The 18,872-nt window shown below is 42.5% G+C and overlaps 1 protein-coding gene across 2 annotated transcripts in view; it reads left to right on the top strand.

Moving 5' to 3' along the window:
* dennd2b (DENN domain containing 2B) overlaps window positions 1-18,872 on the top strand; it is a 63,519-nt gene that overhangs the window by 30,091 nt on the left and 14,556 nt on the right. For both annotated transcript variants that reach the window (XM_061742814.1, XM_061742803.1), the window contains exons 3-14: window positions 202-1,461; window positions 2,055-2,200; window positions 5,279-5,400; window positions 7,845-8,057; window positions 8,409-8,505; window positions 8,670-8,714; window positions 9,052-9,236; window positions 10,514-10,623; window positions 11,014-11,083; window positions 13,958-14,035; window positions 14,922-15,062; window positions 15,213-15,361. In XM_061742814.1, coding sequence (XP_061598798.1) covers window positions 202-1,461; window positions 2,055-2,200; window positions 5,279-5,400; window positions 7,845-8,057; window positions 8,409-8,505; window positions 8,670-8,714; window positions 9,052-9,236; window positions 10,514-10,623; window positions 11,014-11,083; window positions 13,958-14,035; window positions 14,922-15,062; window positions 15,213-15,361 — 2,616 coding nt within the window. The remainder of the gene's footprint in view (window positions 1-201; window positions 1,462-2,054; window positions 2,201-5,278; window positions 5,401-7,844; window positions 8,058-8,408; window positions 8,506-8,669; window positions 8,715-9,051; window positions 9,237-10,513; window positions 10,624-11,013; window positions 11,084-13,957; window positions 14,036-14,921; window positions 15,063-15,212; window positions 15,362-18,872) is intronic.

Here is an 18,872-nt window from a genome sequence, read left to right as displayed (position 1 = left end):
TCATGGGAATTAATGCAAAATGTTCAGATGATTCTTTACAGTGCTCTCCCATTTGGTCCACATTGAGTTTCTGTTGTTGAAAACCTATTGGCAGCTCCTATAACTTGCCTCCCTTGGTGTATTTAAATCAGCCAGTCTTCCGTGTGTTTTTGTTGTCTTTACATTGGCTCTTACACGGGCCGTTCTCTGCTTTTGTTTCAGGTGTCAGTCCACATCGCCGTGCCCAGCGGTCTCTGGCGGCCAGGGGCAGAGCCAGCAGCCCCTCCTCAGCGACAGCAGGTACTTTGATAAACAGAACAAGTACGCCAGGACTGACGGCAGATTCCTGCTACATGCTGAATGGAGCAAGGCGGCTAGCTTGCGCGGCGGTGGGTCCCTCACAGGTGAGCCCGACCCCCAGGGCCGTCTCACCAAGTCAAAGAGCATCAGCTGTCTGAGCAACAAGCTCTCCATCTATAAGCCCCCCAGCTCAAATCAAAAGGGGCAGGGTGTCCAGGAGCAGAAGGAGAACCAGAGGGATCTCCCCGCAGCGGAAGGACTTAATGGGAGGCCTTTGAGCTGGAGCACTCTCTCTCTGGGACCTTCGTCTAACCAAGGCCACAAGCGTACGCTCTCTCTCACCCGCTCGGGAGCAGGCGTACCCCCCACCACAATCCGCAAAAAGATCTCAGAATGGGAGTGCAGAAGAGTGTCTCTGCCTAGGATGAGCTTGTGTCTGGATAAAAGAGGAGGGGAGTGTGTGGGGGGTAGTGAGGGGTGTCCAAGTCTGCTCCCTTCTCCCTGCAGTGAGAAGACTTTTGACTTTAAGGGAGCCCGCAGGATGAGCACAGCCTTCTCCGAATGCTCCTTCACGGGGACAGAGGAAGAGGAAGGATTTTCAGACAAAGATGGTCTTGGCCATTTCCAGAAAAGGAAAGGCAAGACGGAAACCTCAGGAGTGTTTTTACGTCCCCTGTCTGGTCGTAGAGAGACGTCAGCAGTGCTGAACAGGATACAGAAGATAGAGCAAGCTCTGAAGGAGAATCCCACCCCTCCGCCATGTCTGAGTGGCTACTACCCCACAGACAAGACAAGACAGAAGTCTTTTATGATGGGCGATGACTTGGACAGTGCATGCCCCAGCAAGCGTAGCAGTATTTGCTCAGTTGCCACTGAACCAGATACAGTTTTAGTGTCTGATAAGCTCTCTAAACTCAGACAAAGGTTTAGTGTGAGTTCTGGCAGGTCTGAGAGCCCCGAACCACAGAGCCACCCAACATCCGTTGGCACACCAGTTAACCCTTTACCCAAGCCCAAACGGACTTTTGAATATGATGCGAAACGGGACCAGAGGGGCAGTTTGCCATCCAATGGACTACCTCCAGACAGAGCCTCTCCCCCACCTCTGCCCTCCACCCCTGCACCCAGCATGCCACGAACAGTAAAGAGTGAGGGCAGCGCCCGCGTGAGAATCCAGGACAGGTGAGGAAAATGATGCAACAGCTTTTGTTTCTCTAATCATGCAGGTGAGATTCTACCTCACACTGACCATTTCCCTTTTTTAGTCATAGCTTATAGCTCTGAAATGAGACATACTCCTTTCCTTTTCTGCATCAGAATGTTGCCTCTCCATAACATCCCGACGTGAAATCTCTAAACCTTCATCTCTTGGACTCTGGGGATTGCTGAAACCACATTCCTGCGGTGTTAGCAATTTCAGAGCAGGCTGTAAAGTCACAAGCCAGCAATGGTGGACTGTGACCATACTGTAGATCATCTCACTAATGTAGCCCCATTTCACTTTCTCTGCGGATCTTTAACATGTGACACTTTGCTTACACTGAGAGCTCTCAGAGATAGTAAGGCGTCTACACATCTACATGTCACATATCTGAAATTTCCTTGCACTATTAGAGCCTGTTGATCATTTTTTAATTAAGAGTTCCCATTTAAGGTGTTGAGGGACCTGAACATACCTGTTCAGCGGTAAAACTAGGCACCTGGGCTGTTTTTTTTTCTTCCTTGTTTTATCTGCTTTTGACAGACTGATGCTTACTTCTCTAACTTCTTTTCAGGGAGTCGTGTGAATCGGAGGATGCTGCCAGCTTGCCGTCTTCGTATCCGTCCTCGCCCACAGAAAATGGCGCACTGACCACAGAAGCGCGGACTCGACCCAATTCCAAAAGCACTTTAGAGGAGAACGCCTATGAGGACATAGTAGGTAAGCATGATCCATTTCATCTTCTTGATGTGATTTTTCAATCCAAAATTGATCATATGGTCAATACATTAAATATGAAGATATTAATTCCTGTGAAATTATTTTTGTTTTGCTGAAGAAGTTAATGTCAGCTTGATTATAAAATATACTGACATACATTTGAAGTATATGATATCAGGTGAAGGTTCCAGCCCCATGCAGCAATAAGGCCATTAAGGTCTCTCAGAAGGACATTTTCTTTGTTGCAAAATTCTGATCAATGCATAGTTTGTTCTCAGAGATGATATGCGTATGAAACGCTGGACATGCCGAAGAGCCACATTCCTTTCCACTAGCGAATGACCCCAGTCCATCCACCCAGATCAGCTGCCCACTCCTCCAGAGCATATTTAATGTGGCGAAAATGTGTGTGAGTGTGAGCACTCGATCTCCTGATACCCGAGCAGGGATTTCACATGGAGTTAAAACATTTCCTCTCTCAGAAATAGTTGTCATGGTAAATGCTCAATGTCAATTCAGGACTAATTTTCTTTTTCCTTTTTGCATACAAGTCTACCGTTACTTCATGGTCCATTTATATCATTTTCTGAATCAAATCTGAGATGGGTGTCTTGCTCACAAGTGTTTTTATTCCCGCCAGATGATGTGCGGCGGTAGAGAGAGCGTTAAGGCATGACGGATTTTCATGACGGCTTTTCTGTCTCCCAACAAGGCTCTCATTGTTCATCCAGGGCTGTGAGTGTAGACTTTGCAGTTTGGAGATGCATTCTTGACAACCAGTGTTTGTTCCTGACCAGAATGTTGTCTTTTAGCTAGTCTGAAACCAGCAGGGGCTCTGCGGTGCAACACAGAACTACATTTCTGAGGACATTACAAGGAAACAGAAAAGGCAACAATATTTCACAATATTGCAAGAAAATGGGGAACAGTTCCAAAAACATCAGTATTAAGAGAGACGTGTATTGTTTTGTGGTCTAAGATGTTGCTTTGTCGTATAGTTTATGGACTAAGATGATCCATTTGAGAAACAGACGCAGCAGTAGGAAATGTGTCCATTTGTTTGTCTGTTCTAACAGGCATCCCAAAGTCCCATGAGGACACCTCAGCTTCCTTTGTTGTCTTGCAAGGACATCCCCCCGCCTTATTTTGGTGTTTGAACCCAGATGTTTATCTTCAGTGTGTCAGTCGTCTGTGATCTGTGCTGCAGCATTACAACAAATGCATGTAAAAGTATCATGTTAAAGCACTATTAACTGGTCTAGTTGCTTAATGGAGTGCCAGTTAGTGATGAGTTTACAGGCTGACGAGCAGTGACTCCATGATTCAACTGTCTGCTGGCATTCTTCTGAATAAAAGAAAAAAGACTGCGTGGTGCATGTCAAGGGTGGTTCAAGAGTGACAAATAAAGGGCTATATTCAGGAATGGACCTGTAGTTTTGTCACTCTTTGGAAGAAAACATGAAGAAAAAAAATACTGTTTATTCTCCCACATGATGTCTTCAGTCATCGTTGTGATGGTTGTCAGTGCTCCCAGATGTTCCCACAAAGCTATAACCTGTTTTTTTTATCCATACATATTTACCTTGAGAACTGTGCCTCTGTACTTGTTCTCTTTCTAGGGTGAGCTAACACTGACATTGTCGATATTGTTTACTCTGTGCCTCTCCCTGCCCAGAGAGTGCATTGTGCACACAGAGATGTACAGTCACAGCAGGCAGCTGAGGTGTGTCCACTCCCAGTGTAACACTGTGTGTCTGGGAGTGTGTCAGAGAGCGCTGGATGTTTGTAATCAGGGGAGTAGATTAGTACTCTGCAGTACATAAGCAGCTATACAGACATATCATTTTCCCAGCAGGCTCTCATTACAGTATTGCTGCAGTTTAATAGAGTAGCGGCACAACGTGAGGCCAGACTAAGCCCTCTCATTCTGCTCCTCTGCTTTAACGATGCACAGAAAATGACTCCACTCAGCTAATTTACTGTGGGACACGGCATAACCCCCTCAAGATCCCCAGCCCATTTTCATTGCCTTTGTGTGTTTGCAGTGGGTGTGTGTACAGGTTCAATAATTACCAACAAGAATGAGAGAGAACAAAGCCCTGGAAGTTTTTTTTTTATCTTACATGTTTTAAAAACACTCACCTATTCTTTGAGTTCATCAGGCTCTCCACCGGTAGACTGCATATTAAATCTCTGCTGACACACAACACTTATTTTCTTTTCTTTTAAAAGCTCTCTGCATGCATTTCTGCTCCATCTGGCTCTGTTTTTATTCTTCAGTGTGGTTTCTTCTCGTTCTCACAACCTTTTTTCGGACCCTGCCAAAAAGCTATTCTCAGAGCACATGTCTGAATAGACACTGACTGCGGGGTTACACAACCTCTCTCTTTACTGAAGCTGGTCCTCTGCCAGGTGACATCAGTGAGAGTTGTTCAATGCTCCGTCATGTTCATTTTCTTCTCTCAAACTCTCATCGTTTACTGTCTGAAATGCATCTATAGAACAGTAGCATTGTCTGTGATTACCACATTTAAGTCCCAAAGACAAAACAGCAGTGAGAAGACACAATGTATTTTTGAAACTTAAGCCGTTGTTTTGAATCCAAGAATTCAGTTTAATGAGAAATGAAAAGTAGATGTCGTAAAAGCTATTATAATCATGTTTCTCCATGAACATAAGTCTTATTTGCTTGAATCGCTAAGAACAAGACCCTCGTCTTCTTCTCTCTCTGGAGACAGTCCGCATGCCTGGACAGTGACTCACCAGCAATGTTGTGTCCAGGAGTTTCAGCTGGGCCCACGGGGGCCTGTGGGGCCCAGTGCCAACAGTAACAGTTTTTTTTTCTTAAAGGGAGTTCACTTGAGCTAGCCAGGGATGACCTTTGACTTACCTTCCATGACTCATTTCTTTTCGGACTATCCACAGGGAAGCCCCCTAGTGCCCCGCGGCACCGTTTACTGGCCTCCGTTTACCCCCTGTGACCCCTGAGCTTCATCTGTCTTCTGTCAAAAACAGCCTGTTTCCATGAGGAGTCTCTAGCTTTAGTGCTGACGCTGAATTCTTTCTTCATGTGCACAGAGAAGGAGAACCCATATGAGGACGTTGACCTGAAACGGAGAGGTTTGGCCAGGAATCCTCGTCTGTCGGAGAGCAGCCGATCTTGGTCTGTTATGGACAGGAAGCTGAACTCTCCACCCCAGGTAAGACAGCGGCAGCGCTGATGTGTTTTCCTGTTGTAAACATGACAGGGATGTTTTCCTGCGGTAACTAACATCCTCTTTGTGGGTGTTAGCGCTGAGGTCTGGATAAGAAGATTTTAAAGAATCTCATGCCGCGTTTGTGTTGGTACAGGAAACCGTTTGACATGTTTAGACCAAGGGATGCTCTTTCACTTATTTCAGTACTGAAGCACCAGTCTCTGTCTAGTTTGTTGGCAATAAGTCTGGTTTAATACAGTTGATTTGTTTTTTGTTTTTTTATATTTATTTTTTTTATTGTGGCCACAAAAATTCCAACAATATTCTTACATCATCTTTTTTCTCTATTTTTCCCCTCTCTTAACATAGGTTGTAAATTTTCAATACAAAAAAAACAAAATGGATAAGAAAACAAAAAAAAAAAGAGGAAAAGAAAAAGTTATGGCCATAGATTTATATTATCATAACAAGAACCAATTGAACATGGGGGGTCTCCACACATCACATTTCTCAAAAGTAAAATAAAATGTACAAAATTATTCAGCAACGCAATGATAAGGTTAATCAATACAGTTGATTTGTAAGGAATATATTAGAAGATTAATTACTGTTCAACCAAGAAAACATGTTATATTCTTCCAAAAAAAAAAAAAAAAGCTAGAAAAGTTTTTTCATGCAGGTAAAAACAAAAGTATCTCTTGTAGAACAGGATAAGTCTTGTTGGTGGGGAGTACAATGTGACTTATTATTAATAAGGACCCAGTTAACATCTTTGTTACCAATCCAATATTTTTTTTCTTTTACAGTTTTGTTGAAACATGCCACAGTTTGTAATCCTGCAGGGCACTAGTTCACATCAGAGTAAAACTGTTACCAACATGCTCAGACTGAGGAAGTTTGCTGGCTGACCTAATCATTCCACACAGTCACATCCCAGCAGTCTGGCTTATTAACAGGCTGGGAGTGACTTCCTGGGAACTCTGCAGTCCCGTGCAAAGGTAGATAACTGTGCGGTAAGCCACAAGTTTGGTTCGTTTAGTTTGAGGGTTGGCCATTTATTTCAAATGGATTTCACACACAAGAATCCAAATCAAACAGAAAACACGGAGAATGAGGGCCGGGACCGAAAGGCATCAGGATGTCCTGAGAGATACTCTTGTTCCTGTGGTCAGTCCTCTGCAATGCGACCTGTTGATGTCAACTTTTGAAAATCTCCATGTGTTTAAGAGTGATCTCAGCGACAGAAATACAATTGGTTTGGATTTCTGAGTGTTGATATGGGCATAGCTTCAAAATCTTCTTGTAATTCTTTCCTTGCATATAGGTTTAATAAACCCTGACCTAAACTGTTGGTCCATGTCTAATGGTTTTGGTTTTGTTTAAAATTTTAGAGGCTGAGGTTAACAACTTTTTATTTTCAACAGCATTTTTCACATGATATTTACAAGCTTTTTTTTTATGTAGTAATAACAGATGTCAGTGTTGTCATCTGGACCAGTCACCGTACAGTTACAGCACAGATGGGTGAAAAACATCTCTTTTTGCTCCTCTGAATTAGGAGCTAAAAGAGATCTCATTAAAGCAACTCTATGGGTTGCAATTGGCAGTTCGACTGGTCCATGCGATGCAGGCACAAAAAAAGAGATATAACTATTATAAAAAGTCCTGCTGCTGTCTGTAAGCACCTACTGAACAGTTACATGCACAGCAAAATTCCAACTTTTGACCTTATTCCAAATGAAGAATTTTCTGGTTATGATGCTCACATTAATGGCAAATAAAAGTGTTTTTAAATCTATACTCTCGTTCACTGTATTTGTAGGGTATAGTCTGATTCATTATTCATGTCAATGTTACTTTCCCAAACACCAGTGCAACGATCCAAAGTCTTCATCATATTCATTATCAATGGGTTTATACCATATTGTAGAGAAATGTCTTTACTTTTTCTTGTCTTAGTCACTGTGTTTTGCATTAAGTGGACGTTGTAGTATAGAAGTGAGAATTAAGGACTTAATCCCTTTATTTTTAGATGTGATTCCAAGTTAATATACGTTTGCAAGAGTTGGACAAAATAAAAAATAAAAAACTTTGTAATTGTGTCCTCCATGCCAGAGCACATTTTAAGTGTTTTGAGAAGGACTAGTAACAGTATGATATTATAAAAGTGTGAATGTTTCATGTTTCTTTTTTGAATATATTGCAAAACCTAACTGCAAAAGAATTAATAAATGAATTAAAAAAAATGTACATTACATTATACATTACAAAATACATTATTTTGGATTCATAATGTCTGCCTGAAATAGAATATAAATGAAGCTAATAAATTGCAGGGTAATTTTTTTTATGTGTATATTTCCTATGATCCCAGTTCTGTCTTATTTTAAGGTGTTTTATCTTTGTATTAATAACCAAATTATTTGTCATCTGTTCTCTGGAACTAGCTTCCTTCCAAACCCAGTAGCCAGTCTCTCCGCCTCCATGGTCCGAGCGACAGGAAGAGCCACCGGCTCTCACAGCTTTCCAAGGGTTCCATGGATGAAATGCTGCTCATTCCCTCGATCGGCATCTCAGCATCACCTTGTGGCCTGCTGGATGACAGCCTCTCTAGCACCAGTGATACCCTGCCCGCACACAGGCACTGGAGGATCCCCAAGGTGCGCACTGCAAGTTCTTACACATGCGTTTAAACTAATCGGAGCTCTGATTGCATTTTTCCGATCTTGCCTCACATACCAGCTCAAGTTTCTGAAGGGCCAGCTGGAGTCAGATCAGCTCTGGATCATTTGTGATTTATTTTCTTGGGAATATGTCATAAAGACACCGTGCTTTGATGTAACTACTGCATGAATTTAAACATTGGAGGTGTATATTCCAAGAACTACCCTGCAACCCCTCCATGTCCTGTATTTAACTCTTGTTACTTTTAGCCCACTTCCTCGATGCTTAGAATCAGTCGGTGAACTCAGAGTTCCTCACAAAGAATTCCTTCTTGTCTCTGTTTACAGCTGGTCCAAAGAATCAACTCCATTTACTGCACTAAACGTGGGAAGAAGAGGCTAAAGAAGCTGTCTATGTCCAATGTTGAAACAGCATCTCTTAGAGGTAAGGGTTCTCCTCATTTCCTTTATCCACTGGCCAGATAAGTTAGTAAATATTTGTGTTTCCGCCACCCACATCGCGTTCTCTCTCTGACCCTCTTGTGACATAAACATGTTTGTAAAACTAGCCTTTGTGTTGTAAAACCTTCCTCTAATATTTTTCTCCAGATGATAACAGTGAGAGTGAGAGTGACTCTGATGACAGATTCAAAGGTGAGTTACCACTTGTGTAAAGGTGAGAAACTAAATTAATTTGAAGTCTGATGTTTCTCCAGCATACAGTTTTGACTTTAGTGAGTAGCTTAACATAACCAGACAAAACACAGAACTGTAGCTGAAACATCTGCAACACACAGATTCTCAGCGTAGCATACAACATTTATCATGTCTAAAGTCAATGACAGAGACAGATATGGTGAAAATACATCAACAGTTGCAACATCATTACAGTTCCTGAGGGGCTTTGGGCCAATATCCTGTGAGTTGTAAAGTTTCAGACTGTATGATAAGGTGTTGCTTTCATGTGAATTATGTTCACTTTCCTCCGCAGCTCACACTCAGAGGTTATTGAAACTGCAGTCCATCCTTCGACGAGCCCCAAGTTACCGTACACTGGAGCTGCAGCTCATTGAGTGGCAGGAAAGAGAGCTCTTTGAGTACTTTGTGGTGGTTTCTATGAAAAAGAAACCAAACAAGAATTCCTACTCCCCTGAGGTCACCTACCAGTTTCCAAAGGTAAAGGCATAAGTCTTAACTGGATCCTGCTGTGGGTTATAAGAGGCATTTTTTACCTTTAACTTAACAACCAATTCTCAATATTGACTACCTGTTTACACCTGATTTAACATGATGTTTTAACACCCACAATGATCCAACAGACCTCAGTAGAAGTCTCTCAACACCTGAAATATGAAACCACTGATACATTGCATTTTTGCTTGGAAATCTGGATTTCCGCGGTTCCAGTTGGAAGTTTAAACTGGACCAAAAGTCGGAGAGCCCTCATCTGCCTTGACTTAGAAGTCTCAGCTAATTTTACTGTTTATAACAGTTATCTCTTATTTCATTCACATTAAGTTAGACATTCACACTTCACTTTATGAAGAAGCATCACTAATGCGAGTTCCTCCTGACATTCAGAGAGGTTCATCTTCCAACTTTGAAACCGAAACCTGGTCAGCTTGCATCTTACATCCTTCTCGGTTAAGATTTACGACTTCGGCGGTAAATGAGATGCAGTGTATAACTAAATAATATTAAAAAAATACCACTAAAACAAGACGTTTCTCCATGGTAACTTCTAGCATAAGGCAAAATGGTGTGGTCTCATTTTTTGGTTGTTTTTAAAATGTGTATTTCATGTTGTTTTTTTTTAAACGACTTTTTGGGGCTAAATTTAAAGAAGTAGCATTTGTAAACTAATATTTTGATTTGCAGCCTAGTCACTTGTGAACTTGTCATAAACTTTGTTGACAATTTAGCCAGATGAATTGCTGAATTGCTAAATTATTTTCAAATGAAGGATGTCAGAAATGCCTGATTTGCCAGATATATACATAAAAAAAAAAAAAAAAAATACTAACAGTAGATTATGCAAAGATTTCAGTAATCAGTCAGTGGGTTTTTCTGTTTGGTGTCAATTTAAAGCTGTAAGAGCAACTATAATTTATCATTTTGAGCCCCGGAGCCTGTTTAGAGTTAAAAATTAACCAGATTCCATTCATGTGACAGTGAAGTGTTTTTAGTTGTTAGAAAATAGATTTCAAAGTTGTTTGTTTTAGCAGAAGTGACCTCAGGGACAGCTACATCTTTGCAGGCCAGAGGAATGCTCACTCTGCAGATGAACCAGTGAGAACTAGAGAGGCCAAAGGCTTGAATGGGAGACATCATCAACTGGTCATTTATAGGTCACATGGGCATCCGTGGCAAATTTTGAGAAAAAAAAGAAGAAGGATGTCAGACTCATCTGAAGGAAATAATTGAAACTCCTCTTCTCTCCTCTCTTGTCATAGTTGGAGAGACTCACCAAGCAGATGAGGGAGGCAGAGCAGAGACTTAAAGCTATTCCTCAGTTCTGTTTCCCAGATGCAAAAGACTGGAGTCCTGTTACCGAGTACAACAGGTATCATTGAGAATACTTAACACGTACTCATTATACTCATCTGTCGCTTAGTCACAAAAATACATTGGAAATAACCTTTTTTGCGTAAAAATTAGTGGTTTGTTTGTTGTTAAGGCATGTAGTAAAAACTCTTTACAAAATAGTAAATGAAAGGCAGTTTCTTTTACAAATAACAGAGATAACTCCTGCATGTGTAGCACATTTTGAAACAGCATGTCACCAGCTGCAGGTTCTCTGCCCTTTCTGGTAGTTTGTAGGATGAAATGTATCATCTGCGCCGGTTAAACCGTCCCAAATATGTGATGCTTCACCTTTTAATTGCATGTATGTCATACTGTTTCCATTGCCTGTATGTCTTTGTATGTGACCCTCATTTGTTTGGGGCCACAGTGAGACCTTCTCCTTCATGTTGACCGGAGAGGACGGCAGCAGGAGGTTTGGGTACTGCAGACGCCTGCTGGTAAGCTCCCGTTCAGCTCCTCATCGTCTGTTACGCTGTTCACGCCCCGCTGAGCCCTGTTTGTTGTGACAGACATTCTTATTTAAACATGCAGTACCGTTTTCCTGTGGGGATGTCAGTGTGTTGCCTGCGCCTCCACTGAGGTAACAGGAAATAAATAATCTAAAAAAACTGAAACAGCTTTTAGAGATTAAATTCAGTGGAAAACAAAATAGGCGCAGGGATGGTTTATCAGCATAACCTTTTGCAACATCTGAATAACATTACTGTTAACATTACTAGTCATTTCAGTTTAATAAACACTGTCATGGTATGTTTGATTAAACTGCAAATTACATGTGAACCTTATAATCTGCAAATAAAATTTCATATAATCAAAAAAGCTCAATTGCAGCCAAGAAGTTGCTAAAAATGTAATAAAGATATGAAAACTGCAGATAAAAGCCCTGTTTGGTTTGACTCGTGTAATTTTCGATGGTTTCTCAGGAGCAGCAAAACAAAGAGAAACCATGAAAAATCCAAACGTTGTCATTCCAGAGCATTTCCTCTCCATAATGAGGATGTGGAGGGCTTTGAAGTGTTGCTGAGCCTCCCCATTTAGCTTGTGGGCAGAGCATGACTGTGTGGGACTTTGTGACTGTGCTGTTGATTTTGTGTGCCCCTCTGTATCCTTTGCGTGTGTTTACGTTACTGTAGTCGTTGAGTTCTTGCTTTTCTTCATGTGACTGCTTTGTATGTCGTTGACTTATTCTGGCGGCGCTCTGCTGGTTTTGAGAGTCACTACATTTTAATGAATGCAGGGAGAGGTGAGCCGCTCTCCTCCAGCTACTTTGTTTCCTTCCTGCTGTCTGTCCAGCAGTTGGCAGTAACAGCGCATTCCTGAGGACTTGAATCAAGCCCCTCACAGTTGATTTAATCATCCATTTGGAAAAGCAGAGAAGAAACAAGAAGAGAAAATCGTATACCTAATATGGACAATTGGATTGGAGCTTGTTGAGTGCTTGTATTCATTTATGTCTTTGTGTTTGATTTTCTGTGTCTGAGCCTCTGGTCTTTCCAAGCACACACTGGTCTATGAGAGCGCAGAACACCGTAGATATGATCAGCAGCAGCAGATAAACAACCTGTGTTTAAGAAGGAGGTCACCACATGAAAGACTTTCACTTCAGATGGCAGATTAAAGGAAAGACCTCCTCATATTATCACAGCAGAGTGGTCTTGGTAGTTTTGATGACTGTTGATATGTTTGTATTTTTCTTTTTGTGCACACAGTTTTCGGTTACAAAGTTTCACTTACTTTTATCTGTCATTATTCATACCATAAACAGAGAGTTCAGGTCGTCCGTATCTCTGGAGGACGTGGAAGGATAACTAAAGTGATGTCATTATCTCCGTTTGAGAACAACAAACCTTTAGCAAGACACAGTGCTGTTTAAGAAAAGTTAACAGTTAGCAGACAGGGGGCTCTGACTGAAGTTCACACGGTAAACTAGTGGCGCTTTCGCACTAGTACCGCCTTAGCCCGGCGCGGCGCGGCTCGTCGCGGCGCGGCTCGTCGCGGCTCCACCAGTTTTGTCCCTGTTTGTTTTTCCACAGCCAGGTGAGAAGTGGGCAGGTTGGGGTGAAGCTGCTGTGACGTACTCGATTGCGCAGCACCTTTGTTCGTGTCGGCGCTGATCAGAAATCAGCTGGATCCGCGAGCGGCTGAGAAAAAAACAGCCCGTCTACATCGTTTTTTTAATTCTCTCGTCAGCCCCCAGGTTTATGAACATCTGCACCTCAGAGTTGGATCACCAAACAGACGTTTTGCGCTTTATAATAAAATCGCTGCGAGCCACCAGTCGCTCTCGCGCTGACTCCCGCTTCCTGATTCAAACGTCTGCCGGCCCCGCCCCCCGACCAATCAGCTGCCTGTAATGTGATGACGTCGGAAATAGTCCCGGCTCAGCCCGGTTAGAACCTCGCCAGAATGGTTACAGAAAAAGTATCTGCTTGGCACGGCTCCACTCGCCTCAGCCCCTAGTGCAAAAGCGCAAGACGGGGCCGTGGCGGGTAGAAGCGAGCTGAGGTGGTACTAGTGTGAAAGAGCCATAGTGCTTTGCTGTATTACTGTCATATTGTGTCATGCAGTAAACGGCTATTGAATCACTCCTCAGGTGAAACTTGTTACATTGCTTTGAGAGTGTGTCATTGTGCTTGGCGGCATGGTGTTGCCTCACTGCAAGAAGGTTCCCGGTTTGAATCCTGCCAGGGGCCTTTCTGGGTGGAGGCTGCATGTTCTCCCCGTGCTTGCATGCACGCAAAACGGTGTCTGCTCATGACAACTTCACGATGTCCCTTTAATGCATTGATGAATATTTTGATAATTGTGCTTCCCTCATACCTGAACTTCACAGTTAGTTGGGGTCCTTTAAGTACAGTTGTCATGGGTTTTATTTGGTTGATTACTGATTTTAAATGGATGGTGGTGTGAGTTTAAGGCTATTTTTGACACAGTGATTTTTGAAGCATGCAACTCCCGGTCTTCATTCTTCTTCGTATTATTATTATACAACAGTTTAAGACAAAACTGTTAACAGTTGGGTTTTATAAATGAAAATGATATTCTTTTCTAAAAATAAAAGATACAGCACTTTGCTAGAGAAGCTGCCTCCAGTACAGTATCTCAAATTGACAATAAAACATTTTACGGTGCACATTTCAACGATTCTGAGACTCCTGTTGCTTTTTTTCTGACTCCTATAAATCCTTCTTCTTAATGGAGGTGTAACCCTATACGGTTGGACTGCCCCTAAAAGTGTATTTTTAGCTGCTTTAAAGAACTTCTGCAGACGTTTCTCTTCATGTACGATCTGTGTTTTTTTTCTCTTCCAGCCGACTGGGAAAGGGCCTCGCCTTCCCGAGGTGTACTGTGTCATCAGCAGGCTGGGCTGTTTTGACTTGTTCTCCACAGTGAGTCCAGTCCTCTAGCCACACACATCTGCACGCACACACACATCAACTCAGCCACGGCCACCTTGCTGTAGCTGCGGCTTAACCGCCCGACAGCTGGCGGAAACGACTTTCAACCGTACATCTGCTGAACGCCTGACCATCAGCAAACCCTGCTTCAGTCTTTCTGATTTCCCAGAGTAATTGTTTCCATCTCTCCCACCTCACTGGTGTGAACACAACAGCAGAACTGTCACTGTATTTTACTTCAGCCTTATCTGATTACTTTATGAATTCAAAGTGACTGAGTCCAGATTTTTTGCACTAAAAGGAACCAAAAATATTTTTTTAAACTTAATGTAATGTGTTGATAAAGTGTCAGCACTGTGAAAATATAGGTTTAGATTTTTTGGATTTTGGGATTTTAAATATCATATTTGCTGACATCAAAGTTTGAGGAAATTGTATTTTAGGACGTTTATTCAGAACAGTAAGTGTGAAAAACAGGAAGCTGTTGGATACTTGATAAAGCATGATCAAAGAGGACAACAGCGGTTGATCTCCGAGGGAGTTATCTGAGAGAAAGAGATGAACAGATGGGGTGTATGAAAGGCGTGATATCATATGACTGAAAATGAACCATTCTCCCAATCAACTTTCCAGACAGGAGGCAGCTCAGACCAAAACAGGCAGACAGGCACGCTGGGTGGAATTTTCCTATCGCACAGACATGTAAATAGAGTCATCTGCTAGTTTTGAAAACAGAAAATCAATTCAAAGTTTTAGACGGGTGCCAGTAATGAAACACAATATGTTCCCGTTAATTGTCACCATCCTTAATAAGCTTTAAGACCATCTGTTGGTGAAATATGTAAAGGAAGCTGTACTCTTTCCTGGCCACATTCAGATCCTGGATGAAGTAGAGAGACGGAGAGGAGTGTCAGCAGCGCTGGTATATCCCTTCATGAGGAGTCTGATGGAGTCTCCCTTCCCTGCTCCAGGGAAGATCATCAAAGTAAAGACCTTCCTGCCTGGCGCGGGGAATGAGGTCAGAGCTGCTGTGAAAGCAGAACACAACCACTTTCACTAATTTAATTGTGACCATTAACCCAAATAGTGTTCAGACACAGATTTGAAGGAAATGCGCTCATTGAATTAGACTTTGACAGTGCATTTGTCTTCTTCTGTGGTCACTCAGGTCATCGAGCTGAGGCGGCCCGCTGACTCCAGACTGGAGCATGTTGATTTTGACAGTTTGTTCAAATGCCTCAGCGTGCGACAGGTGGTACGAGTCTTTGCCTCACTGCTGCTGGAGCGCCGAGTCATCTTTGTGGCTGATAAGCTCAGGTGAGTTCCCACCACTCCCACTCTATGCAGTCATGAATCCCCAATGTTACCTAACGAAAAAATGAGAAAAGAACATGATTCTGCAATACCAAAATCCTGCACAGTTACTTTGTTTTTTTTTGGGGCTCTAGTGGCCCTTTATTGAAGTAGCAGACAGGAAGGGAGTAGAGAGAGAGAATGGGGATGACATGCAGCAAAGGTGCGCAGGCCGGGATTTGAACCTGCAACTGCTGCAGGAGGACTGTAGCCTCAGTATACGAGCCGCTTGCTCAACCCACTGCACCACCGAGCGGCTCTCCGCCTTAGAATTGTTCACACTTGGTTCTTTTTCAACATGGGTCTTTTGATCTTTGACTTTAGTTTATTTGACACATTGCATAAAGTTGGAACGACTCGTTCACTCGGGTACGTAAGTTCATTTTTCTTACTGCATCTTTCCAGCTACTATTTCTTCTCTACCATTTTCAAACCAGATGCATTGATTGCTATAATTTCAGTAAAACTTAACTGCTCTTCAACATTCGTGAGTTCCAACTCAAACAAGACCTGCTTCATTTCAGTTGCCATATCTGAGGTACACAAAAGAAGTGAACCTAAAGAAGTTAAGCACTGCAAACTAAAACAGTTTGCAAAAGAACCCACATGGCAGCGTAATTTCAGTGTGACGCAAACGCCACACTGCACAAATATAGATGCAGACCTGGCCTTTTTATCAACTCTGTGTAGTTTTGGCGCAGAAGCATAATTTAAGCTATAGTGGCTTGGAGGTGACCTTTGAGGCTTAAGGACGTAGATTAAATTTAGTTGTGGTTAAAGGAGTCCAGTGGTCCAGACACACTGTTGTTGGTTAGTTTGACAGTACGTAGTGCCAATAAATCTGTTCATTTAGGTCCATCGTGGCTGACGGCAGACTTGGAATAAACTTTTTTACACACACACACACACACACACACACACACACACACACACACACACACACACACACACACACACACACACACACACACACACACACACACACACACACACACACACACACACTCACACTCACACTCACACTCACACTCACACTCACACTCACACACGCACACATACGCTTGTCTCAATAACTTCAAGGGGACATTCCACTGAAACAAAGGGTTTCTTAACTCCTTACCCTGACCTTAACCGTCGCAAATGAATTCCTGACCTTAACTCTTCCCCTTAAACCTAGTCATAACATAATTCTAACCCTAAAACCAAGCATTAACCCTAAAAGATGACTTTAAACTTGTGGGAACAATAATTTTGTCTCCATGTTTACAGGAATGCCCCATAAATTGGAGTCCTGTCAAACACATACGCACGCACGCAAGCACGCACGCACGCACGCACGCACGCACGCACGCACGCACGCACGCACGCACGCACGCACGCACGCACGCACGCACGCACGCACGCACGCACGCAGGCACGCACGCACGCACGCACGCACGCACGCACGCACGCACGCACGCACGCACGCACGCACACACACTATTATACAGTTATGGATCAACAGCTGCAGATGCAGAAAGTGGAACAGTCTTATTACGGTGAGACTGCACTGGTCAGTCAGGTTCGACATCAGAGGTAAAATGAGACAAAGCAGTGAGAGTCACACTGCCTGACCAGAACAGGGTGGGGTCTGATAAGATGTGAAGACTCTCTGGGGACTCTTTGTCCCAGGCTGCCCTCTTGTTACAGAAAAGAGACGGGGCACTTTCAGAACATTGGAGGCGAGGAGATTTTAGTGGACAAGTAATCTCTCCACATATCAGAGCCCAGTTTAAACAAACATCAGTGGGGGGCAGTGACTTTGGGGGAAGGAATGCACTTCCTGTGTGTGCGCAACTCTGCCCTCTGTGATCTGTGGCTCAACTGTCGCCGTTTGACTTACGATGCCATGTTCACTCCCTACGTATGAGCGACCTCTCTGTCTATGTCCCTGGAGAATCTTTTTTCTTCGTTGCTCATTACCAGAGGTGATAACATCAAGGAGTCACTGGTGAGGAATCATGAAGTAACTCAAAATACAATAGCATCATAATCAGAGTTGACCAAAAGCAGCCAGTTGTTTATTGAACTTTCTTTCATTTTTTAATGAAGATAACATAAAACGTTATCAGATTTTCAGAAAGTCTTCAGGCTAGGGGAGTTTGGTGTCATTTCCCCCAACAAATGACCTATACATAAAGATGTGTTTAGTTTTGTTCCCTAATTTCAGTCGTAGCTTTGTTTCACCAACATTAAAGCTTAATCTTATTTTGTGACATAAATCTATACCTCACTATATTATGAAACCCCCCCCATTATGTGACTAGATTCTTTTGGACATAATTGCATCAATGGTGAACACAAAAAAATGTAATACCTGAACATAATTCTCAGTTGCAAGAACAGCAAATTAAACGACAGAAAACTTCTTCTTCTTCTTCTTCTTCTTCTTCTTCTTCTTCTTCTTCTTCTTCTTCTTCTTCTTCTTCTTCTTCTTCTTCTTCTTCTTCTTCTTCTTCTTCTTCTTCTTCTTCTTCTTCTTCTTCTTCTTCTTCTTCTTCTTCTTCTTCTTCTTCCCATATGATCTGAGAAAACCTTGTTTGCGTACATGCGGGGCTCATGCGTTGTGGTTTCATCTGAGAGCATCACCGGGGCCTCAGTGCAGCATTAATGGCCTCCATGACAGAAGAGCTCCTCCCTCCAGGACTTAATCCATTCCCACAATTCTTCAGCTGCAGAGAGTGATGTATGTTTCTTTTCCCTGAAATGTATATCCAAGGCATGCAAGACCAGGAGAGGAAAGGCCATTTTAGGCAATAGTTGTATTCACTCAACTCTTTTTTTGTTTTGTTTCTATTTGTTTGTTTGCTTTTCAGGGAGATAGCTGGTGCCACATAAAAGTAAGATCAGACAATTTCCTTGACTCGACTGACCTGTAGGTGCTGACTGGGTTTTGCCACTGCTGCAGACATGTGTAAATGTGTACCTAAACAGTCTTTGTCCGGTTATATTACAGAACGGTGAGCAGATTGTATGTTCATTACTTATGTTAGTAAAGCAGTGAAGTGCTCAGTTTGTTTACTCAGAAACAGTTAAACATGTTACTGCTTATTAAATGTTAATGGCTTTCCCTAATACCACACCATTAAGACAGTAGCTATGAAATGTTTATGTACAGTAAATTATAGGTAAATAACCTGTAATCTCTAACTGGTAGTTTAACAGACACACATCTCACTACATTTAGACTAAACATGAGACTATGTTCTTGACATACCCTGCATAGTCTAATTGTGTGTAATTATCTTGTTACCATAATTGGAAAGTAGGGTTTAATAAAATCTTAGAGGTCTTTGTCTGAGAAGGAAGAGTGAAAATAGATTGTGAAGGAAAAATGAACACTGGCCGCTTTTCTCATGGCCACAGTAAATTAATCAAGTTCACTGTTCTGTGGTAGAGAGGGATGCTTGGTTTTCTGTAAGTACTCACTCATTTC

This window comes from Cololabis saira, chromosome 2 (genome assembly GCF_033807715.1).
Source record: "Cololabis saira isolate AMF1-May2022 chromosome 2, fColSai1.1, whole genome shotgun sequence".
NCBI lineage: Eukaryota > Metazoa > Chordata > Actinopteri > Beloniformes > Belonidae > Cololabis > Cololabis saira.
Note: the sequence above shows the minus strand (reverse complement) of the source record. Positions and strands in the feature narration are given on the sequence as shown.